This window comes from Nematolebias whitei, chromosome 13 (assembly GCF_014905685.2).
Source record: "Nematolebias whitei isolate Nwh7 chromosome 13, NemWhi1, whole genome shotgun sequence".
NCBI classification, from domain to species: Eukaryota; Metazoa; Chordata; class Actinopteri; order Cyprinodontiformes; family Rivulidae; genus Nematolebias; species Nematolebias whitei.
In genome coordinates, this window is record NC_056510.1 from 41,101,203 (window position 1) to 41,119,635 (window position 18,433).

Sequence of the window (18,433 nt, forward strand, 5' to 3'; positions counted from 1 at the left end):
GTGTGGAGGATCATCAGTTGATCCTGACAGACATTTCAAGGTTTTAGCTCCCTCCGAGGCATTGAAACAGGCACGTTCTATTTGAATAACAATTAAAACTCGAGGGACATATTGTCGTTTACCCTAATCCTCTGAATAAAAAGCCAATTCATTTCTATCAACACTGTCATTATCTTACTCCATCCTAACCTATCAAAGCAGAAGTTTTTAGGCTTTTAAACAGAACTGACACCATGAACCTGAATGGTGGAAACATGTCAGAGCTGATCTTCAACACTGTCAGGATTGTCACCACTTTGGATTCTAACCCCAGGCCTTCACCTGGACCAGATAACGCAACAAACTTTAGATGTCACAGGACCGAAGTGACACACAACGGCATCAACACGCATCCTGTGAATATCTCCCACTATAATGCTGCAGGACATGCGTGGTCTCTCTGTCCCCGTTTTGAGTCTCCAGTGGAAAAGAACTGGCCAGCGCTGCTGATTTTAGTCGTCATCGCCGTCACAGTCATGGGCAACATCCTGGTGATCCTGGCGGTTTCCCTGGAGAAAAAGCTGCAAAATGCCACAAACTATTTCTTGATGTCACTGGCAGTGGCTGACATGCTTCTAGGCATCTTGGTCATGCCAGTTTCCATGGTGACCATCCTCTACGGTAAGCAATGGGGTTCATTTTGGTGACATTTGGTGTGTCACAGACTGTGGGAAGCTTGCTGATTCCAACAAGCTTCCCAGTTTTTTTTTTCTGTTTTTGATTAATTTGTTTTATGGCTAAGCAAACCATACCTGCCTGCATGTTGAATGTTGTACTTGTTTTTTAGATGATTTGGTTTGGATCAGTTTTACAGTGTGCTTACTGTTAAGACACTGTGATTGACATGTGCATGACTGCAGTGGTGGTGGAGCACAGATGGAAAGCAGCAGTAATGGAAGTGGTCAGATCTGTGATTGGGGCGGCTGTGGCTGAGTGTTTAGAGCTGTTGTCCTCCAATGCAAGAGTTGGGGGTTCGGATCCACCAGCAGTCACATGTTGAAGTGTCCCTGGGCAAGACACTGAACCCCTTAGCCTCTGATGTGTGTCCCATTGGTGCATGAATGTGATAAAGCACTGATTAGGCTCTTTAGAATGATTTGTTCAAGTAGCTTTGTATAGTTAGAGTGCTGTATGAATGGGTAAATGAGGGCACAGATTGTAGTGTAAAGAGCTTTAAGTGTCTTGAAAAGATAGAAAGGCGCTATATAAGTACTGTCCATTTACCATTTACCATTGGCAGCGATGTGTTTGGCTTAAATAGAAACCAAACAAAGGCTAAACCTGAAGATGAATGAAAAGACTCAGTGCAACCTATAAAAGCTCTCCTACAGCTTCTTTATATATTGTTAGTACTAGCAGTCAATTTTGAGCCATGATAAGAGTATAAAGGCCTAGGACAATGGATTACAGTTCTGTTGGGTGCCATATTGATCCTCCAAAGCCAAACTCGCGCTCACCACAAGTACCATATCACCTCCAAGTTCTCTGTGCATATGAACCTCACAAAAACAAATTTCAGCTTCTTTACTTCCGCCAAAACTGACCCATTCTCTGCCCAGGCTGGGACATTTGTTAGCATATAATCGTTTGATCAAATATAAGTGTAATATTGCTTCTCTGTCTCTGTCAACATCTCTTGAGCATGCATCAGGATATTGCTTCTCTGTGTTAATATATCACATGTTTTCTTCTTTTAAAGATGGATTTACTAGCCAGTTATTCTATGATTTGCTCATTTCTCTCATAGCACAGAAAAACAAACATATTGTTACCCAGCACACACTCACTAATGGTTAGTGGAGATAGAAGGAGGCACATCTTTATAAAGGGATCAAGGTATAGACTGCTGGCTGCACAGCTTTGAGTGATCTATTGTATTGCTGGCTTATTACTACTTTAGTTTGCTAAGGTATTATTAATATTTGATTCTCTTTATGCTAAAAAAATTATTTGCAGGACTTTTACATATCAAGGCATTTAATCAAGTTGTTTTGGATTGTAGGCACACACAGGTGAGAGGGTACATAGAAAGCGTTAAGTACAGTAATTGAAACTTACTAACAGCTTGCCCACAAGCATACATCGGTTGTCTAATTACTTCACATGAGGCTCCAGATGTGAAGGCAGTTCATGAATGGTTTCCATCCATCCATTATCTTTTACCCACTTCTTCCTTTTTGGGTTGAGGATTCAATGGTGCCCATATCCTGCTATTGCTGGGTAAGAGGTGGGGGACACCCTGGACAGATCTCCAGTCCATCACAGCAATACCTGGACTGGACTCCAGTCCATCACAGGGACACATAGAGACAAACAAGACAAACAACTATTCACTCTCTCACTCACAACTAGGGACAATTTGAGTTACCAATCAGTCTAACATGCATGTTTTTGGTCTGCAAGAGGAAACTGGAGTACCCTGATAAAACCCACGCAGCATGGAGAGAAAATGCAGACTAGACCCAGAAAGATCCCCGGCCGGGATTTGAACTGTGGTGACCTACTTCCTGAGAGGCAACACCTCTACCAAGTTCACCACTGTGCCGTCCAAATGTTTTTCATTTTGTCAAAAAAAAAAAAAAAGAGTTCCCACTAGAAAATTTTACTAATTTGTAAAATGTGTCAGGTATCACTGCTAACACCTCAAGCATTTATTCAGGACTGATATGTACTTTCTCAACACTTTGACGTTACGTGAAAGCCATCTGTCAGATCGGGATGGTGTTAGGAAATGTAGCAAAAACTGGCTCTCTGAAACATAATTCAGGGTTTTTCCACTTTATTATATTTATGAACTTTACTTTACGACTGTGTCTGAGTGGTTAGAGCAGTCGTCCTCCAATGCAAGAGTTGGGGGTTCGAATCCACCAGCAGTCACATGCCCAAGTGTCCCTGGGCAAGACACTGAACCCCTCATTGCCTCTGATGTGTGTCCCATCAGTGTATGAATGTGATAAAGCTCTGATTAGTCTCTTTAGAATGATTTGCTCAATTAGTTTTATAGAGATCTAGTAGAGTGCTGTATGAATGGGTAAATGAGGACAGATTGTAGTGTAAAGAGCTTTGATTGTCTTTATCAGAAAGAAAGGTGCTATCTAAGTACAGTCCATTATATATTTAATAGAACATTTTTAGTCTGCACAGTTGTGGTTAGAGGTTCTCAGTCTACCCAATGGAGCTACCACCTGAGTTATGGCTAAACCCCACTGCAGCCTCCCCTCTAAGGGGTATAACGAACTAAGACTAAACACTTGAGTATTACCCAGAGTGAATTTAATTCAACTTAGGCTGTGTTGAAGGTGACTCACCCAGATTTGTTGACGACCTCCATCTGTGAGCCACACCCTTATCTCACCCTGTGGCTTGCCCAACCTAGCAGCCAGAGTTGGATCGTCGTCCACAGAAAAACTCACATTAATGGTCGTTCACCTTCATTGTAGGACGGCAATTCTTAATGATCTGGTTCTTTTTAGAATCCAGGAATAGGATTGTAGGATGTTGTCAATATTTACAGCTGAGTAAACCATTTAAAACCTCCCTATTTTGTTAGAATTGGACCGAGCTTCTTAAATCCATGAACATGAGACTGTGACAATCATGATCCCAAACTTTGTTAATATCTCATGCTTGGCATTTAATTGATGATTTGCAGAGGAACAACATTATAGCAGAAATCCATACAGTGATTATTCGGTTACATAGCAAAGTCAGTAGTCAAAAGTCCACTTGTTACTTGAAAGGTATTACTGTTGATTGTTGGTTGATGTCTGAGGGGCCAAACAGTCCAATCGTGTTGCAATTCCTTTGCTCCGATGAGCTGAACCAAAGAATTAAAAATCCGTAAAACTCTGATGAGCAAAAACAGAAAATTATAAATCCATAAGCTCATTGAGGAAAAATAGAAATATATTAATCCTCACTCTGTTGAGCCAAAGTAAGGTAAGGTGATTAGGGATGCACCGATCCACTTTTTTAAATGCCGATCCCGATACCTAGAACTGAGTATCGGCCGATACGATCCAGTTCCGATATCATGATCATCATTGATTTTATATGAGGCTGTAATAATCTCCTCTCAAGTACAATTTTTACAAATATATGCATGCATGTCCAAAAAGGCAACTTGAGGTAAGTTTTATTAATGTTGGATAAGTTTTAAGGTTAGAATTAAATTATGTTAACCCAAAACATGTTCCTTTTTATTCCTAGCTTTAAAGTGGATATTAAAGTGATTAATTTAAGTGATTGTTTAAAGTTGTTTTATATTTTATAAGGGGCAGATATAATAATGTTTTTCTTCTTTCTGCACTCTTTTCATTTAATGTTTTCTTTTTTATGATTTTTTTAAAATCTTGTTTCATTTAAATGAATGAATAAATGAATTAAATTAAATGTTAAATGGCTTCAAACATCTGTTAAGTTCATGGCATAAACCAACAGACATGTTCCTGTTTTTAGTATTTTACATCACTTTATAATGTAGCTGTTTATGTTTTTAATATATATAATTTTCAAATCATGTTTTTTTTATGATTGTCTACTGTTGTACTGATAAATATCTCCTGGAGGGTAAACTATATCTTGAATGCAAGTATCAAGCTGTGAAATCCTTCATTTTCTACAACTGATAGTGGTTGATCATTAATTATGATGAGGTTTAGCAACTTCTCTGTAAACATTTGAGCTCCGTGGCTTCAGCGATGTCGTCTTCTTGTTCAATCCAAAGCAGGCAGCCTGATTTGGGGCAGCCGCGCTCAGTCTGTCCCTCCTCAGAGACGGGCAGACTGAGCGGGGCAGATTGGACGCGGCTGGCCGGTGTCGAGTCGCCTTTTTCGGTTTGACCAAAGAGTACTGCCCCGCTGAAGCCACGGAGCTCGAATGTCCATCGTAAAACTAACTTTAGCGTGGTTTAATGTGGCGCTATGGCTCTGCAGACATTGTACGATGCTGTCTTGTTTTGAGGTGTTTCTAGTGTAAAATACTTCCACACAGCGGACATGTTTAGATGAAAAGTTGGTCAGCTGTTAGCCACAGTGCTACTAACTCAGCCCTCACGTTGTAGCTGGCTGCAAACTATGAACTGGATTTCCTGAATGTGAGGTGGGTCTTATTACTCTGGGCTCATGAGACACGCCGCCGTTCAGGAAATCCATTCCATAGTTTGAAGCCAACTTGCATCATGGATCGGAAATATCGGCAGGAGGATCGGAAAATCAGATACGTAAATTATGCTGGTATCGGAGGCCGATACCAATACTGGATCGAATCTGCCCCATCCCTAAAGGTGATTAGGTTCAGGGGAAGCCTTTCTCCTCCGAGAACCCAGAGAACACTCAGAAACCCAAGATCATTATTGGACTCGATGAGCCATCAGTTGGCATCTAGAGTTTACCTCGTGTTCCCAGAATCCTCTGGAGTGAAATATCAAAAATTAAGTTTAGTTGGAAAAGTCAAATAAGTCAAAATCTAAAGTGTGTTCATGAACTCCATCGAACAAAAGGGAGAAAAATCTAAAAATACAAAGGCAACTTCAGAGTCCCATAATGCAGCAAAAATTGGGGAAACTCTCCTAAAATGTATTAAGACCTTAAAAATACCAAATTTAATATAACACGTAAATCCCCATAACTCAAAATGTTGTCAAGAGTCCTAACGTTTTACTGGTGTACATAAATAAGTGATTTTGATTATTTAATTTTATTTTAGGACAGCTGTTAATATGCATCATACCATCTCTTCTCGAAGACCCTTGTCAAGGGGATCCTTGACTGATGAAGCTTGTGACAATCATCCCTCAGTTGCTTTTGGAGAATATTTCATACTACATTCAATAAAATCAAATTTTGGAAACTTGAGTTGGCTTTCAGGTCCAGGCTGAGCTGAGAAAAAATCTTATTCACTTCAGATCTTCAAGTTCCCTTTAGTTACTGAACGTGTCAATGAACTGTCCTTTAAAGCTCTGCAAGTGCTTCAGCCCCGATCGTTAATGCTAAGACTTTTTATACATTTGTCTGCTCATTGTGTAATTTCTGCATAGCAACATCCCTGGATACAGACTATTCTACAATGTCAGATCACATGTTCAACATCACTGTCATTGTTAAAATTATCTTTGACTGCCACTCGGTCTGTTTTCCTGTTTTTCTGCAGAGAGCTTCCTCTTTTTCTGAGAGAGCCTCTTCACTTAAGGTAACTTGTTCCTGTTTTCTGCAGATAACTTCCTCTTTTTCTACCGATAACTTCTTCTTTTTCCTCTTTCTGGCCTGGCCATCTGTTCAGACTTCCACTTCCTGTGGTGACTTGATGCACAAACCTTAAGCTATGAACTTGACCTTTTGACCATTGATTGCCTTCATTTTTTTAGTCAGTAACACTAATTAATTTACTCTTAATCGTTTAAAGTTAATTCACTTTCAATGTAAGCTTTCCCTATAATCTCTTCTTTTAAGCGCAATAATATCTTCAAAATTGATTTGTAGTATGCTAAGGCTAGGTTAGCTTCAGTTAGCTTCAGAGCTCCACTACAGTCAATTTTTACTTACTTTCAGCTCTCTGAACACCATAAGCAGAATCATGCTGTATCAAGATCAAAACTCGGACCTTTCCACGCCAACATTCAGCGTCCATCTCAATGACACAGACTCCATCACATATATTTCACACCTCTTTTAACATTCGTACGGCCACAAAATATCCAAACAGGCGGATAGGTCCTAAATTATGTCTTTTAGAGACCATGCGTGTCACGAGAAGCTCTTTAGAGACCACGTCCGGGCCACCAGATATAGTATGCTAAGGCTAGGTTAGCTTCATTTAGCTTCAGTTAGCTTCAGAGCTCCACTACAGTCAATTTTTAATAACGGGTTCTCACTTTTTCGAGCTACTTGACAGATATGTGACAGAGGTACTGTGTTAGAGATGGTCTAATCAGTGACATGAGACGTTAATTTTCTTTGACCCATCAAAATGAATGTGGTCATTTATTAACAGAATCAAAATTTAACATCAAAACATTGTACACTTGATTATGCTATCGGCTCTGATTAATAAAACTTGGCACGTTTTACTTAATAAAAACAACAGACATTTCTAAAGATATCTGGATTAATTACTGGCAAGATAGAAGTTTGAAGATGGGAAATGAAGGAGTTTAAATGGAGAGAAAATGGATGGATGAGGATGTATGTCTGTAGACCAGAACAACACGTTCCTTTCAAGCGCAGTTCGCCCGCGGCACACTGGTAGTGAAGCTTGTGACGACTCTTTACCTTGGCAGAGGATGAATCAGCTGTGGTCAAGAGGTCCCTGGCACGCTACCTTTCAGCGTCTCCTCAGGGCGGCTACGACTCGGCAGAAGTCGTGAGATAATCTGTTCCACAGAACAAACTTCCTCAGAAGTTATAGGGCATTCGCCGGGTGGACTCACATGAGCTGTGAGTCCGTCAGAGGTTCCACTCAGATGTGGAAGGCTCCATAATCCCAACTAGACTCGGAAGAACTCCCAACTAACTCCAGCACTTCAGAACTTTCTCCAGGCACTCCAACTTCAGAACTAGCCCTCGAACTAGGAGGTGTCGACTTTTAAAGAGTTCTGCTTCCGGTCACTTTTGTGAAGTCCTGATTGGTTGAAAGAACCAACAGGGGTGTGGTTTTAGTGATGTCAGAGGGTCATTACAAGTCAGAAAAACATCGGAGATGTTTAGGAACAGACAGAGAAATGTTTTGACGAAGAGAGAAAAACTACATATGTCAGTTCTCTTGTTCCTGTCTGAGAGGTTTAAAAACAAGACAGTTCATTCCAATAACTTGTTTGCGACTGTCTCCGACTTTTGACCAACATCACACCTTTCTCATTTCAGACAGAAGATCAAAAATGCATAATTACTTTGTAACATAGACATTTAACTTGATTTATACTTTGAATGAGGATTAAAAATCATTAATACTGTTTCACAGTTTATTTAAAATGAGTGGTTCATTTCAACATTTAAAAAAATTGTAAGAACTAAACACACTTTTGATTATCAAGACATTGTAAAATAGTAATGATAATATGAAAAAGAGAGTGTTCTTTCAATTGATTAGTTCAGGATACAATTAGAATGTCTCTGGATGAGCTAATTTGTATTTCTGGATTCAAATAAATGAAATAACAGTTCCTGTCCCATGAAGGTCTTCATAGGCAGGTTTTGACCAGAGGCCGAGTTCACTACAGCCCCCCTTTGGAAATCATAGCCTGTCCATGGGGATGAATTCCAACATGAACTTGCGCCTCCGAATGCCCTTGAGCTTGATGTAATCCAGCAAGAGGAAAACAAAAGTCAAAGAAGGTAATCCCACAACGGTTTAGGTAATTCCACAATGTTGTTGGTAATTCCATAATGTTGTTGGTAATTCCATATTGTTGTTGGTAATTCCATTGTAGCAATGTTTTAACCCCTTGGAAACAAAGTCTGTAATCCATTGGAAAAAGTCATATAATCCACAACGATAAATCCACAACGATTGGAGGTGTTGATAGATCAGCATACAGAGGGGTTCCCTTGATTGAACCGCAGAGGCAACCACTGGATGAAGATTGTAGACCCACGTTGGAGTTGCAGGTCTCTTCAGCGCAGGTTGCTGCTGGTGGTTCCAAGTGGGTGCAATTCTGGTTCTATGTGTTATGCATTTATGTGGTTTTAGTTGGGCTTATGAGTGGGATTTTACATAAGACCTTAACCTATATGCACCTGGTGTGTAAGCTGTCGTGGTTTAGATCAGCTAAAGTTGCCAGTTTAAAGGGTGGGTCATGCTGAAAAATTTTCATATAGGGATTTATACCTATAGAAGGGCATTCCAAACTATTTTTCCATTCCTAACTTGGTTTGAGTTAGATTTACATGGCAAAATATAGTTTGGTTCAATTGTCTGTTGTCCTTTTGGACGAACGACTTGAGGTTTGGTTTTTTGGTTTTCCCCTAAATGTTTTGGAGTCGATGGCGAGACTCAACTGAAGGATTAGCTAGCCCCCCCCCCCCCCCCCCCCCCAATAGGATTGTTCGAGTAGGTTCGGCTTGAGCGTCGTGAGACCAATGTAGATTATGGTACTTGAGGTAGCATTAATCTACATTGACTCCGCAAAGATTGAATTTTAACAAATGAACTGCATGTTGGCATAGTTAAAGTCCTCAGTCTCTAACTTAAATACACACAAAATTCATTCTTGCTTGTGGTGTTCAGAAACAATACCAAAAACCAATTAAACGATGTCTCAACATCGACAAAAACAGTGACTAAGCAACCAGTAAAACAACGTTTCAACATTGACAAAAGTAGTGATTAAGTAACTAGAAAACAACGTTTCGGTGCGTCACTCACTCTGACTGTCAGATTCGATCACGCTGATCTGCCTGGGTGTTTTTCCGCTTGGATCTCGTAGGCGATGATTTACGTCGGCGAGTTGTTTTGTGCAACGATCTAGTTGGGCCTGAAGGGAGAGATTGCGGCGGATTTGGAACACAATCATTCCGATCATCAGGAGGAATAATAGCGTGACTAGAACCACGATGAACGTGTCGGCCCTGGACCACGCGTAGGCGAGAGATTGATACGGATGCCGAGGTCCGGATGCGAGGGTCCTGAGGACCTGGTCTATTGGTTCAACCTCTACGACCTTAGTTCCTTCGAATCAGATTTGTTCGATGGTGTCTGGGTCCATCACTAGGCTCATGTTTGTGAGGTACTCAGGTTCTTCTAGAGCTGTTTCCCATTGATCCGAGTTGAGGTGATAGAGCGTCAAGTCGCCAATGTGTATGGTTGTTCCCTGAGGGACATCGATCCACATTGTCTTATCTGGTAAGACCAAGGGTCTATTGGCCTCGGCGTGTTCATATGCCATGATCGCCTTCTGTTGGGGAGTGTTAACCATCCACCGTGAACTGACTCTTTCCGCCTGAGTGGCTGTCACTTGCCTTCGCGGTGTTATGGTTGTTGCACATTTTGAATCTCTCGCAATGGGTGTAATACCGCAAATGCCTGCGGCATTGTGCCAGATGAAGGGCTTGCTCGGACACAGATAATGTATCTCATGAGTGGGAGTACACATCTGAAGATGTGGAGCTAAATAGACAGTGGGGTTACTATCGTGATAAGCAACCACCTGAGGGGTGTTTATTTTGATGTGGTTATCACCGTGCCATTTTCCAACATTAACAACATCCTTGAGTCTGTAGATGCCATTTGCAGGGTTGATCGGTAAGTTGATAACGAACGCAACTTCACGCGCCTTGTGCCTGACGTGAATTGGGATCGCGCTACCGATAGCATAAGCCAGGTGAGCCTGGATTGGCCTTACTTTTTCGTTTGTGGCTGAACTAAGGATGTCACTCACCATCTGTAGGGAGTCGAGATAGGGTGGGATCCTGCCGGTGGCTAAAGTATCAACCGACGAGCTGATGTCTCTGAGCGTGTCCGTGAGGATCCTATCTATCAGGTGTATGATGGCGAAGTCCCTTTCTACGTCACATTTTAGTTCACTAATGATATTTGCAAGGGCCTTAATTTTTTGCGTGTGAGTATTCAATACTAAGATAGTATCTTTTACCGTTACAGTCACCTGTGTGAATTGTGTTTGCTGTTGATCCATCTGTGTTTTAATCCATGGGATCTCCGTCTCAATTTCATTCACATGTTGTCTCAAGGATGCTATACTGACTGTGTTGACTGCTGATAAGCCCAGGCTAAACAAGGATCCGAGAGAGGAGGTAACAAGAAGAAGCCCAACAATGCTACGTTTCTGTCGATTATGGGTTCCACTCACTTCCTCTTGAGTGATAGTGAACTTATGTAACTGCTTCAAAATGTGTTTGATTTCCTCGTTTGCATTTTGGATCAGCAATGTATACCATAGTTTGTTGAACCATTCGTCTTTGATGTCAATGTGCTGTTTGATAACAGTGTAGGGGTCGAAACGGACGAAGACCTTCTGTGTGTGAAGATGACAGTTCGTGATGAGCAGTCCGGGTTGGTCCCTAAGAATGATGCCAGAGGTGGGTCCAAAGGTCACCACCTTGGCTTGTCCTCCTTGGATGGTTCCCAAGAGGGTGAGAATTAACAGAAGTGGTCCAACCCAGTCGATCTGGAGGTGGGACCATGGGAATGCAATGCCTCTACTTTGCAGTGGTGCTCTGTGGAGTGGTCTGGGTGGCTGACTCTGGCCACAGACCAGGCACCCTTTTATATAGTTCTTGACATCCTCTTTCATTCCAGGCCAATAAGCAACTTGTTTTAATTCTTTCAGCGTGGCGTTATCTCCCTTGTGTCCTGCGGACGGGAGGTCATGCGCATGAACTAACATCACCCCCCTGTGGTCATGGGGGACCACGAACACGGGTGAGGGCATTGGTCCATGAGCAAAAGTTAGGATACCCTTGAGTAGTTTTAGCTGTTTGCGCAGCTGAAAGAGGATTTTAAGGTCTGGATTGGAATCCAGGTTGGCTTCGGGCGGAGTGTTTTTCTCTGGATCAGTCAAAGACAGGATCATCGAGTTTATTGCAGGATCCAACTTCTAAAGTTGGATGATGTCTGGGTCAGTCAGCACGGGCTGTACAGAGACCGTGTTGTCAGCTGGCTTGGCTGTAGCCTGTGCACGTGTGACTGCCATTACCTCGGCTGTAGGTTGTACTGGCAGAGTTGCGAGCAGCCAGGAGGGGTCAAAGGACCTCTGAGGGCCGTCCACGGCTCCGTCCTGGATAGCTGGTTTATCTGTCCCCGACGACAGCACAGCATCTTTGGTGTGTGAACCTTGGATCTCTACACCTTGAACTACCAACGGTCGGTAGTATCCGGTGGGCCCTGACTGTTTCAGCTCACAGAGGAGGCTTTGTAATTCAGTCAGAGTCGGGTTCACCGGTTGGGTGTTTTCGGTTCCACATGCTTTTGAAGGATAACTTACCAGGACTGTGCTCTCTGTCGAGAGGTCCCCGGTGCCTTCTGCAGTGCCTGCTGGTGGGCAGTCTGTGACTGTCTCAGGAGGCATGAGTATTGGCAGGGGTTTGCTCAATCTAGCCCACATTGTCTGTGTATCATAATCTACAATTGCGTCAAAGCGATTTATAAAATCCTGGCCAACCAAAAATGGGAATGAGTCAACCATAGACACATATACCGGGTGGTATAGTGTCATCTCGCCAACCTGCATGTGAACCATAGCTCTAGCTGTCAGGGTTGTCCCTGTCTCTGAGAGGCCCTGCAGTCCTATAGCACATTCTATGAGAGGTATTTCCCTGTGAACACCGTTAGCGGCAGTCCTGAGCTCCTCGAACAGTTTAGCTGACATAACAGTTATGTCGGCTCCACCATCCAGTAGGGCTTCACGTGTGAGGACTCCTTCAAGTGTGATTGACAGGTAAGCTTTATTAGCGACCCCCTTTCTGATCAGGTTACATAGGAACCTTGTAGGTTTTGGCCGACGTTTCTTCACACGTTTTTGTTTACCTATGTAATCCTGGTTTTTCCGAACCGTTGGTGCAGTTGCTGCTGCTCCTGAGAGTTCGGCTTTTGACGGGCTTCCGTCATTGATGTATGAGATCACCCCCACACTGTGTGTTAAGGGGCTCTCATTGTTTGTAACAACAAGGTTCTGGTGGCTGTCTGAGACAGCGGCAACTTTGTTGTTTGTGTCACCCTGAACCGTTAACACAGCTATTGCTGCTGCTGAGGTTTCAGTTTGTGACGGGTTACCGTCGATGACATGTGATTGTACCCCCCCCCCCATCTCAGGTGAGGGCGTTGCAGAGTTTACAACAACAGCATCATGGTGACTGTCTGTGACAACAGTAACGGTGTTGTCTGTGTGCTTTGACTTATCGGCAATGATATCGCCAAACAAAGCGTTAGTGTAAGGATGGCACCTTTTGCTGTTTCTGTTTGTGTCTGTGTTTCCCTAGTGTTTCCTCGTCAGTTTAATTGTTGCCACCTTTGTCTCGTCACACCTGCTGTTTGTAATCACGTCTTGTCTTGTCCTTGTATATAAACCTCCTGTCCTGTGTTATTCCTTTGTCGGGTCGTATTCGTTTGGGTCTTCATGTTTCCTGCATCTTGTGAGTTTCTCCCTGAGCTTCCTGAGTTCATGTAAGTTTTGCTGCCACGTCAGCTTATTGTTTTGTTACCTTTTTATTTTATCATTAAACATATCTATTTTTGTAATCTGCCGAGTTGAGTCCTGTCTGCACTACTGGGTTCGTTCCTGTCCAGCTGATCCTGACAGTTAGGTTGTTTGTCTGTGGCAACACCATCCAACAAGTCCAACAACCAATGCACCCTGTGTGTCTCGTCCGAGCTCAGAGGATTGTGGTTCTTTTTCTGGACCTGCTACTATTTATTTTTCGTCTCAGGCTGTTCAGCCTGACGTGGTGGGGAAACGGTACCCTCCCTTTGGGGTTCCCTGTGGGATCCCTGTTTGTATGGGTCACTTTTGGTGCCATACGTTTTACCCTTAGGGCGTTCACCTCCCTTCTGGTACAATCGTCCATCCTCCGGTTCCCTGGGAAACCATTTAGGATCTCGTCTGGACCAGGGGGCACTCACCTGTTGTGGTTTGGCTGTTGGGAAACCTCGTTTCCTCTCGCCTTTTTTGGGAGGGGGAGTCGAAGTTCTCGTCCCTTCCAATTCTAATGACTGGGCAGAAATCATCTCACCTGGGTACACCTCAAAGGGTGTTTTGGCCTGTGAACGTGCTTCAAAGACATTCACAGCACAACTTTTTATCTCACTGATGGATTTCTCTTTGAAATTAGCCATCATTTGCACTGACATCCTTATGTCAGGGTGGATAGTTTTGCTGAACACGTACTTAAACGGTTCCTCTTCCTCCATGTTGGCCTCGTTCCTGTAACCAAAATAAGCCTGCAAAATCCTGGAATAATTTGCCCTGGGGTGCTCATTCTTACCTTGTACGACCTTGTCGGCAGCTGGATACCCGCCAGGTCCCGTGCAAGGGGAATATTCTTTCATAAGAGCAGCACATAACAGGCGGTAATCCTTTCTTGTGGCATCAGGTTGACGCTCTATGAAGGAAAGCACCATCCTGGATGAAGTGAGCCTGATCAAACCTACTCTATCCTCAACTGTAGCGTTGGGATAGCTTCTTAATTGGAAGTCAAGGTTGTCCAGATAGGCCTTAGTGTCAGTTGAACCCAACGGCCCTGGCTCAAATCGATTGACATATTTTGTAATTTTGTGCAAATCCGAAATTGGGAGCAAAGGCTGTTTTATCGGTATTGTAGGAATCAAAATTGTACGTGGAGGTGTGTCGCTAGACTCATGAGGAGGTGACGGAATGGGATTAAGAGCAGGAGGTGCAGCAAAATCCTTCAGAGGTGGTGGTAGGTGACCTGGACTCTGACCTTGTTCGTCTTTGAGTTCTAGACCACTTCGCCCCATGTCACACATGTAGTGAACTAAGCCTCAGGTCAAATCTGGCCCTGAGGGCCTTCCTGGGACAAGAACTGTTACTTCATTGATTTGAGTCCAGAAACACAAAATTAAGTTCATCCAGAGACTTTCTAAGTGTGTCCTACACTGATCAATTGAAAGAACACTCACTTTTTTATTATCATTACTATTTTACAATATCTTGATAATCAAAAGTGTGTTTAGTTCAAACCATTTTAAATGTTGAAGTGAACTACTCATTTTAAATCAACTGTGAAACAGTATTAATGATTTTTAATCCTCATTCAAAGTAGAAATCAAGTTAATGTTTGTTACAAGAGTAATTATGCATTTTGATTTTCTGTCTGAAATGAGCAAGTTGTCAGTCGGTCAAAAGTCAAGTTTCGGTCAAAAACATGTTTACTGGAAAGAAATGTCATGTTTAACTTTTTCAGACAGATAGGAGGAGACTGGCTCCAAAAAGTCTAATTTCTTCAAAACATCTTTCTGTCTGTTCTTAAACAATCTAATCTTTCTCCTTGACTTTTAATAACCTCTTACATCACTAAGACCACACCCCTGTTGGTTCGTTTCGACCAATCAGGAAGTTCTCAGAGGAACCGGAACTGACCTCTTTAAAAGGGTCAACACTTCCTAGTTCCAGCAGAACAACAGGAACTAAGCTGAACAAAGTTCAGTTCGGAGTGCAGAATGCAGTTTGGAACGCAGAACGCAGAACAAAGTTCCGAGTCTCGTGGGGATTATGGAATCTTCCACATCTGAGTGGAACCTCTGACGGACTCACAGCTCATGCGAGCCCACCCAAGAGGTGAGCTGGTGTCGAACGAAGTACCGTCACTACTCTGAACGGTTCTCTGCTATCCATACGGAGACGCTGGAAAGAGTTGAAAGAGAACTCTACACCGAGGCCGAACTATCATCTGCAAAGGTAAAGAGTCGATCTTCAACTGCGAAGTGTACCGTGGGTTAAGCTGGGTCCAAAGGAGCGTGTTGTTCTGGTTATAACAGACAAATTCCCTCACCCATCTCTCTCCATTTAAACTCCTTCATTTCCCATCTTTAAACTCTTCTATCTGCCAGTAATCATCCAGATATTTTCAGAAATGTCTGTTGGTTTAAAAGCTGCAAGTGGAAACCATGGCCGTATGGTTTCCTAATTGTAAAGCAAATTAATTAAGCTATGTGTTAATTTAATAAATTTTGCCAAATTAATGTAAATGTTTGATGTTAAATTTTGATTCTGTTAATAAATGACCACGTTCATTTTGATGGGTCAAAGAAAATTAACGTCTCACGTCACATTTAATCATTCAATACCATACCATACCATACCAACTTTATTTATAAAGCACCTTAAAACAACCATAGCTGACACAAAGTGCTGTACATTAAAACACAACATAATAAAAGTGAAAATAAAAAACAGTTTAAAAACAAAAAACATACAATTTAAAACTAGATCCTGCTGGTGTTAAAAACATACATTTTAAAAGCATACAAAATTTAAATTTAAAAACTAGATCCCGCTGGTGTTAAAAGCCAAGTAGAATAAATGAGTTTTAAGACGAACTTTAAAAATTGACAGTGAAGGGGACTCTCTGACCTGCAAAGGCAAGTCGTTCCATAACTTAGGGCCCATGACAGAGAAAGCCCTGTCCCCTCTGAGCTTCCTTCTTGTTCTTGGTACCTCCAAGAGCAGCTGATCTGCTGACCTGAGAGACCGATAGGGTATGTAGGGATGAAGAAGCTCAGAGAGGTAAGCTGGGGCAAGATTATGCAGTGATTCAATGCACGATATCACTCAGTCCAGAAAAATGAAAGAACCCGTTTAATTTATGAATAATATCAACAGATATAGTTCATTACAAACATCTCATTTGTTGCAGCGGCTAGTTTCGCTTCACAGGCTTTTAAGCGTTCCTGTGATGTATGACATTCACTTTGTAAATGCACTCCTTGTTCGAACAACGCCTCTTTTTCCAATCTGCACCCATTCAAAGCTTTTGATGTCTGTTGCAACTGTTGTTTCAGAACATCGTTGTCTGAACACAATTTTTGGTACTTGACCTCCCTCTCCTTCATCTTCTCCTCATATGAGTGAGCTTGTAACGATAGCTGAGCTTGTGAGAGCTCCCTCTCACGTTGTAACTCATTCGCACGGGTCTCCTGATCAAAGTTAGACTGTGTCATGAACTTGAGGTACTCCTCTCTTTCGCTGTTTAACCTTATTTCAAGGTCGTCAGCTCTGTTCGCCTCTCTATAAAACGTTGCCCTCAATAAAAGTGCTAACTTAGCCAGCTGATCATAGCTTGATTTTGTTCTGGCTGTAGAGGTCACACCCTCTGCAACACCGTTCAGCTCTTCCAATAACTCTTTGGAGTTCATGCTGTCCACCTGTACACCATATGGATCTAAGGATTCTGTGAGCAGTGCCAACGCTCTCTCTAACCAAACCATCACACAAGGATCAATATTCTTCTCTGTCACATCTGCCATGGTTATTCATTGTTTAGCACTTATCTGGTTAACCAGTTTGTCAACTTCAGATATTTTAACAGGTAAATATTTGTATTCAAGAGAGCAGTGAGTTTCACACACTATTTTAGCTCTGGGTTCACTCAATAGTACTGTCATAAGTCAACTTATTCAATGGAATGGGCACTTAATTGTAAGATTCACCCCAATGCATGAATATTTTAAGTAAATGCCTCCGTCCGGCAGTGTTACTTAATGTGCTTATTTCCGACAAATACAAGAACCAGGCTTCTCAGTGTACATTTACTCTAAAGCACTTAAAATTAAATAAACCTACATTTTTTCTAAAAGTCTCACAGCAACTTTAGTTTTCAAACGCTTTTTAAGCAGTTCTATATACCAGAAATTCACTATTTAAAACAGTCACTCATAAACCAGGCTGGATGAACAAAAAGAGAAAAAAAAATGAGAAGAAATTATCAGTCCCCCTTCAGGAAAACTGTTATACTCCTCTTTCAACAGCAGGTGGTGGTGTAAGCTTATTTATACCAGCAGGAGTCTATGACAACTTCCTGTGGATTGTTTTGTTGACATCCAGTGTTAGCCGTTAGCCAGACGTAGCATACGGTCGAACACGGTCAAATCAGCATTTTCTGAACGGATTTAAAGCTTAAACGTGGTGCCGTTTCAACAAGCACGACTTTTTGCATGAAACATGAGTTTTGGGAACAGTGGCAGGCTTCATTTAGTGATTTTAAACACCGAGGAGGCTTCGGTTGAACCGAGATTCATTTCCGGGGTCACGTGACTTTATAAACACGTGAGCAATGGGGTGGGTTTAACAATCTGACATCAGAGGGAGTGAACGCAGACACGTCACCCGTTTCCCAGCGAATCAGAGCGACCCAAACAGCGGTTTTCAACAAATCACAGCGCGTGATTCCAGCTAGTAGTGTTAGCAGTTAGCCTGAAAAATTCCGGTCACTATCGTCCATTAAACCTTCAAAATGCACAATTTACTGCTACAAATGTAACAAAGCTCTTTTAACAGTGGTCTGAGACAGCGCTCAGCTTCAAAACAGCGTTTTATCCATTCAAAACACGACTCGTTCAACGAATCAGAACCGAGTCGGACAGCAGAACCGGGTCAGACAGAACCGGGTCAGACAGAACCCCCTTCTCTGCTACAGTTTAATCAGAATAAAGCGTTTTACCACAGCATGCCAGCTTTAGTTACACAACAGATGTACAAATTTCTGCTTTAAAATGAACACATCGACATTACTTTCAGCTCTCTGAACACCACAAGCAGAATCATGCTGTATCAAGATCAAAACTCGGACCTTTCCACGCCAACATTCAGCGTCCATCTCAATGACACAGACTCCATCACATATATTTCACACCTCTTTTAACATTCGTACGGCCACAAAATGTCCAAACAGGCGGATAGGTCCTAAATTATGTCTTTTAGAGACCATGC

General features: G+C 42.3%; 1 protein-coding gene across 1 annotated transcript in view; it reads left to right on the top strand.

Moving 5' to 3' along the window:
* Positions 1 to 233: 233 nt before the first annotated feature.
* The window catches only part of htr2aa (5-hydroxytryptamine (serotonin) receptor 2A, genome duplicate a), a 232,839-nt gene continuing 214,639 nt past the window's right edge, over positions 234 to 18,433 (top strand). Inside the window, exon 1 of the mRNA XM_037686635.1 lies at positions 234 to 660. Within this exon, the coding sequence (XP_037542563.1) occupies positions 234 to 660 (427 nt within the window). The remainder of the gene's footprint in view (positions 661 to 18,433) is intronic.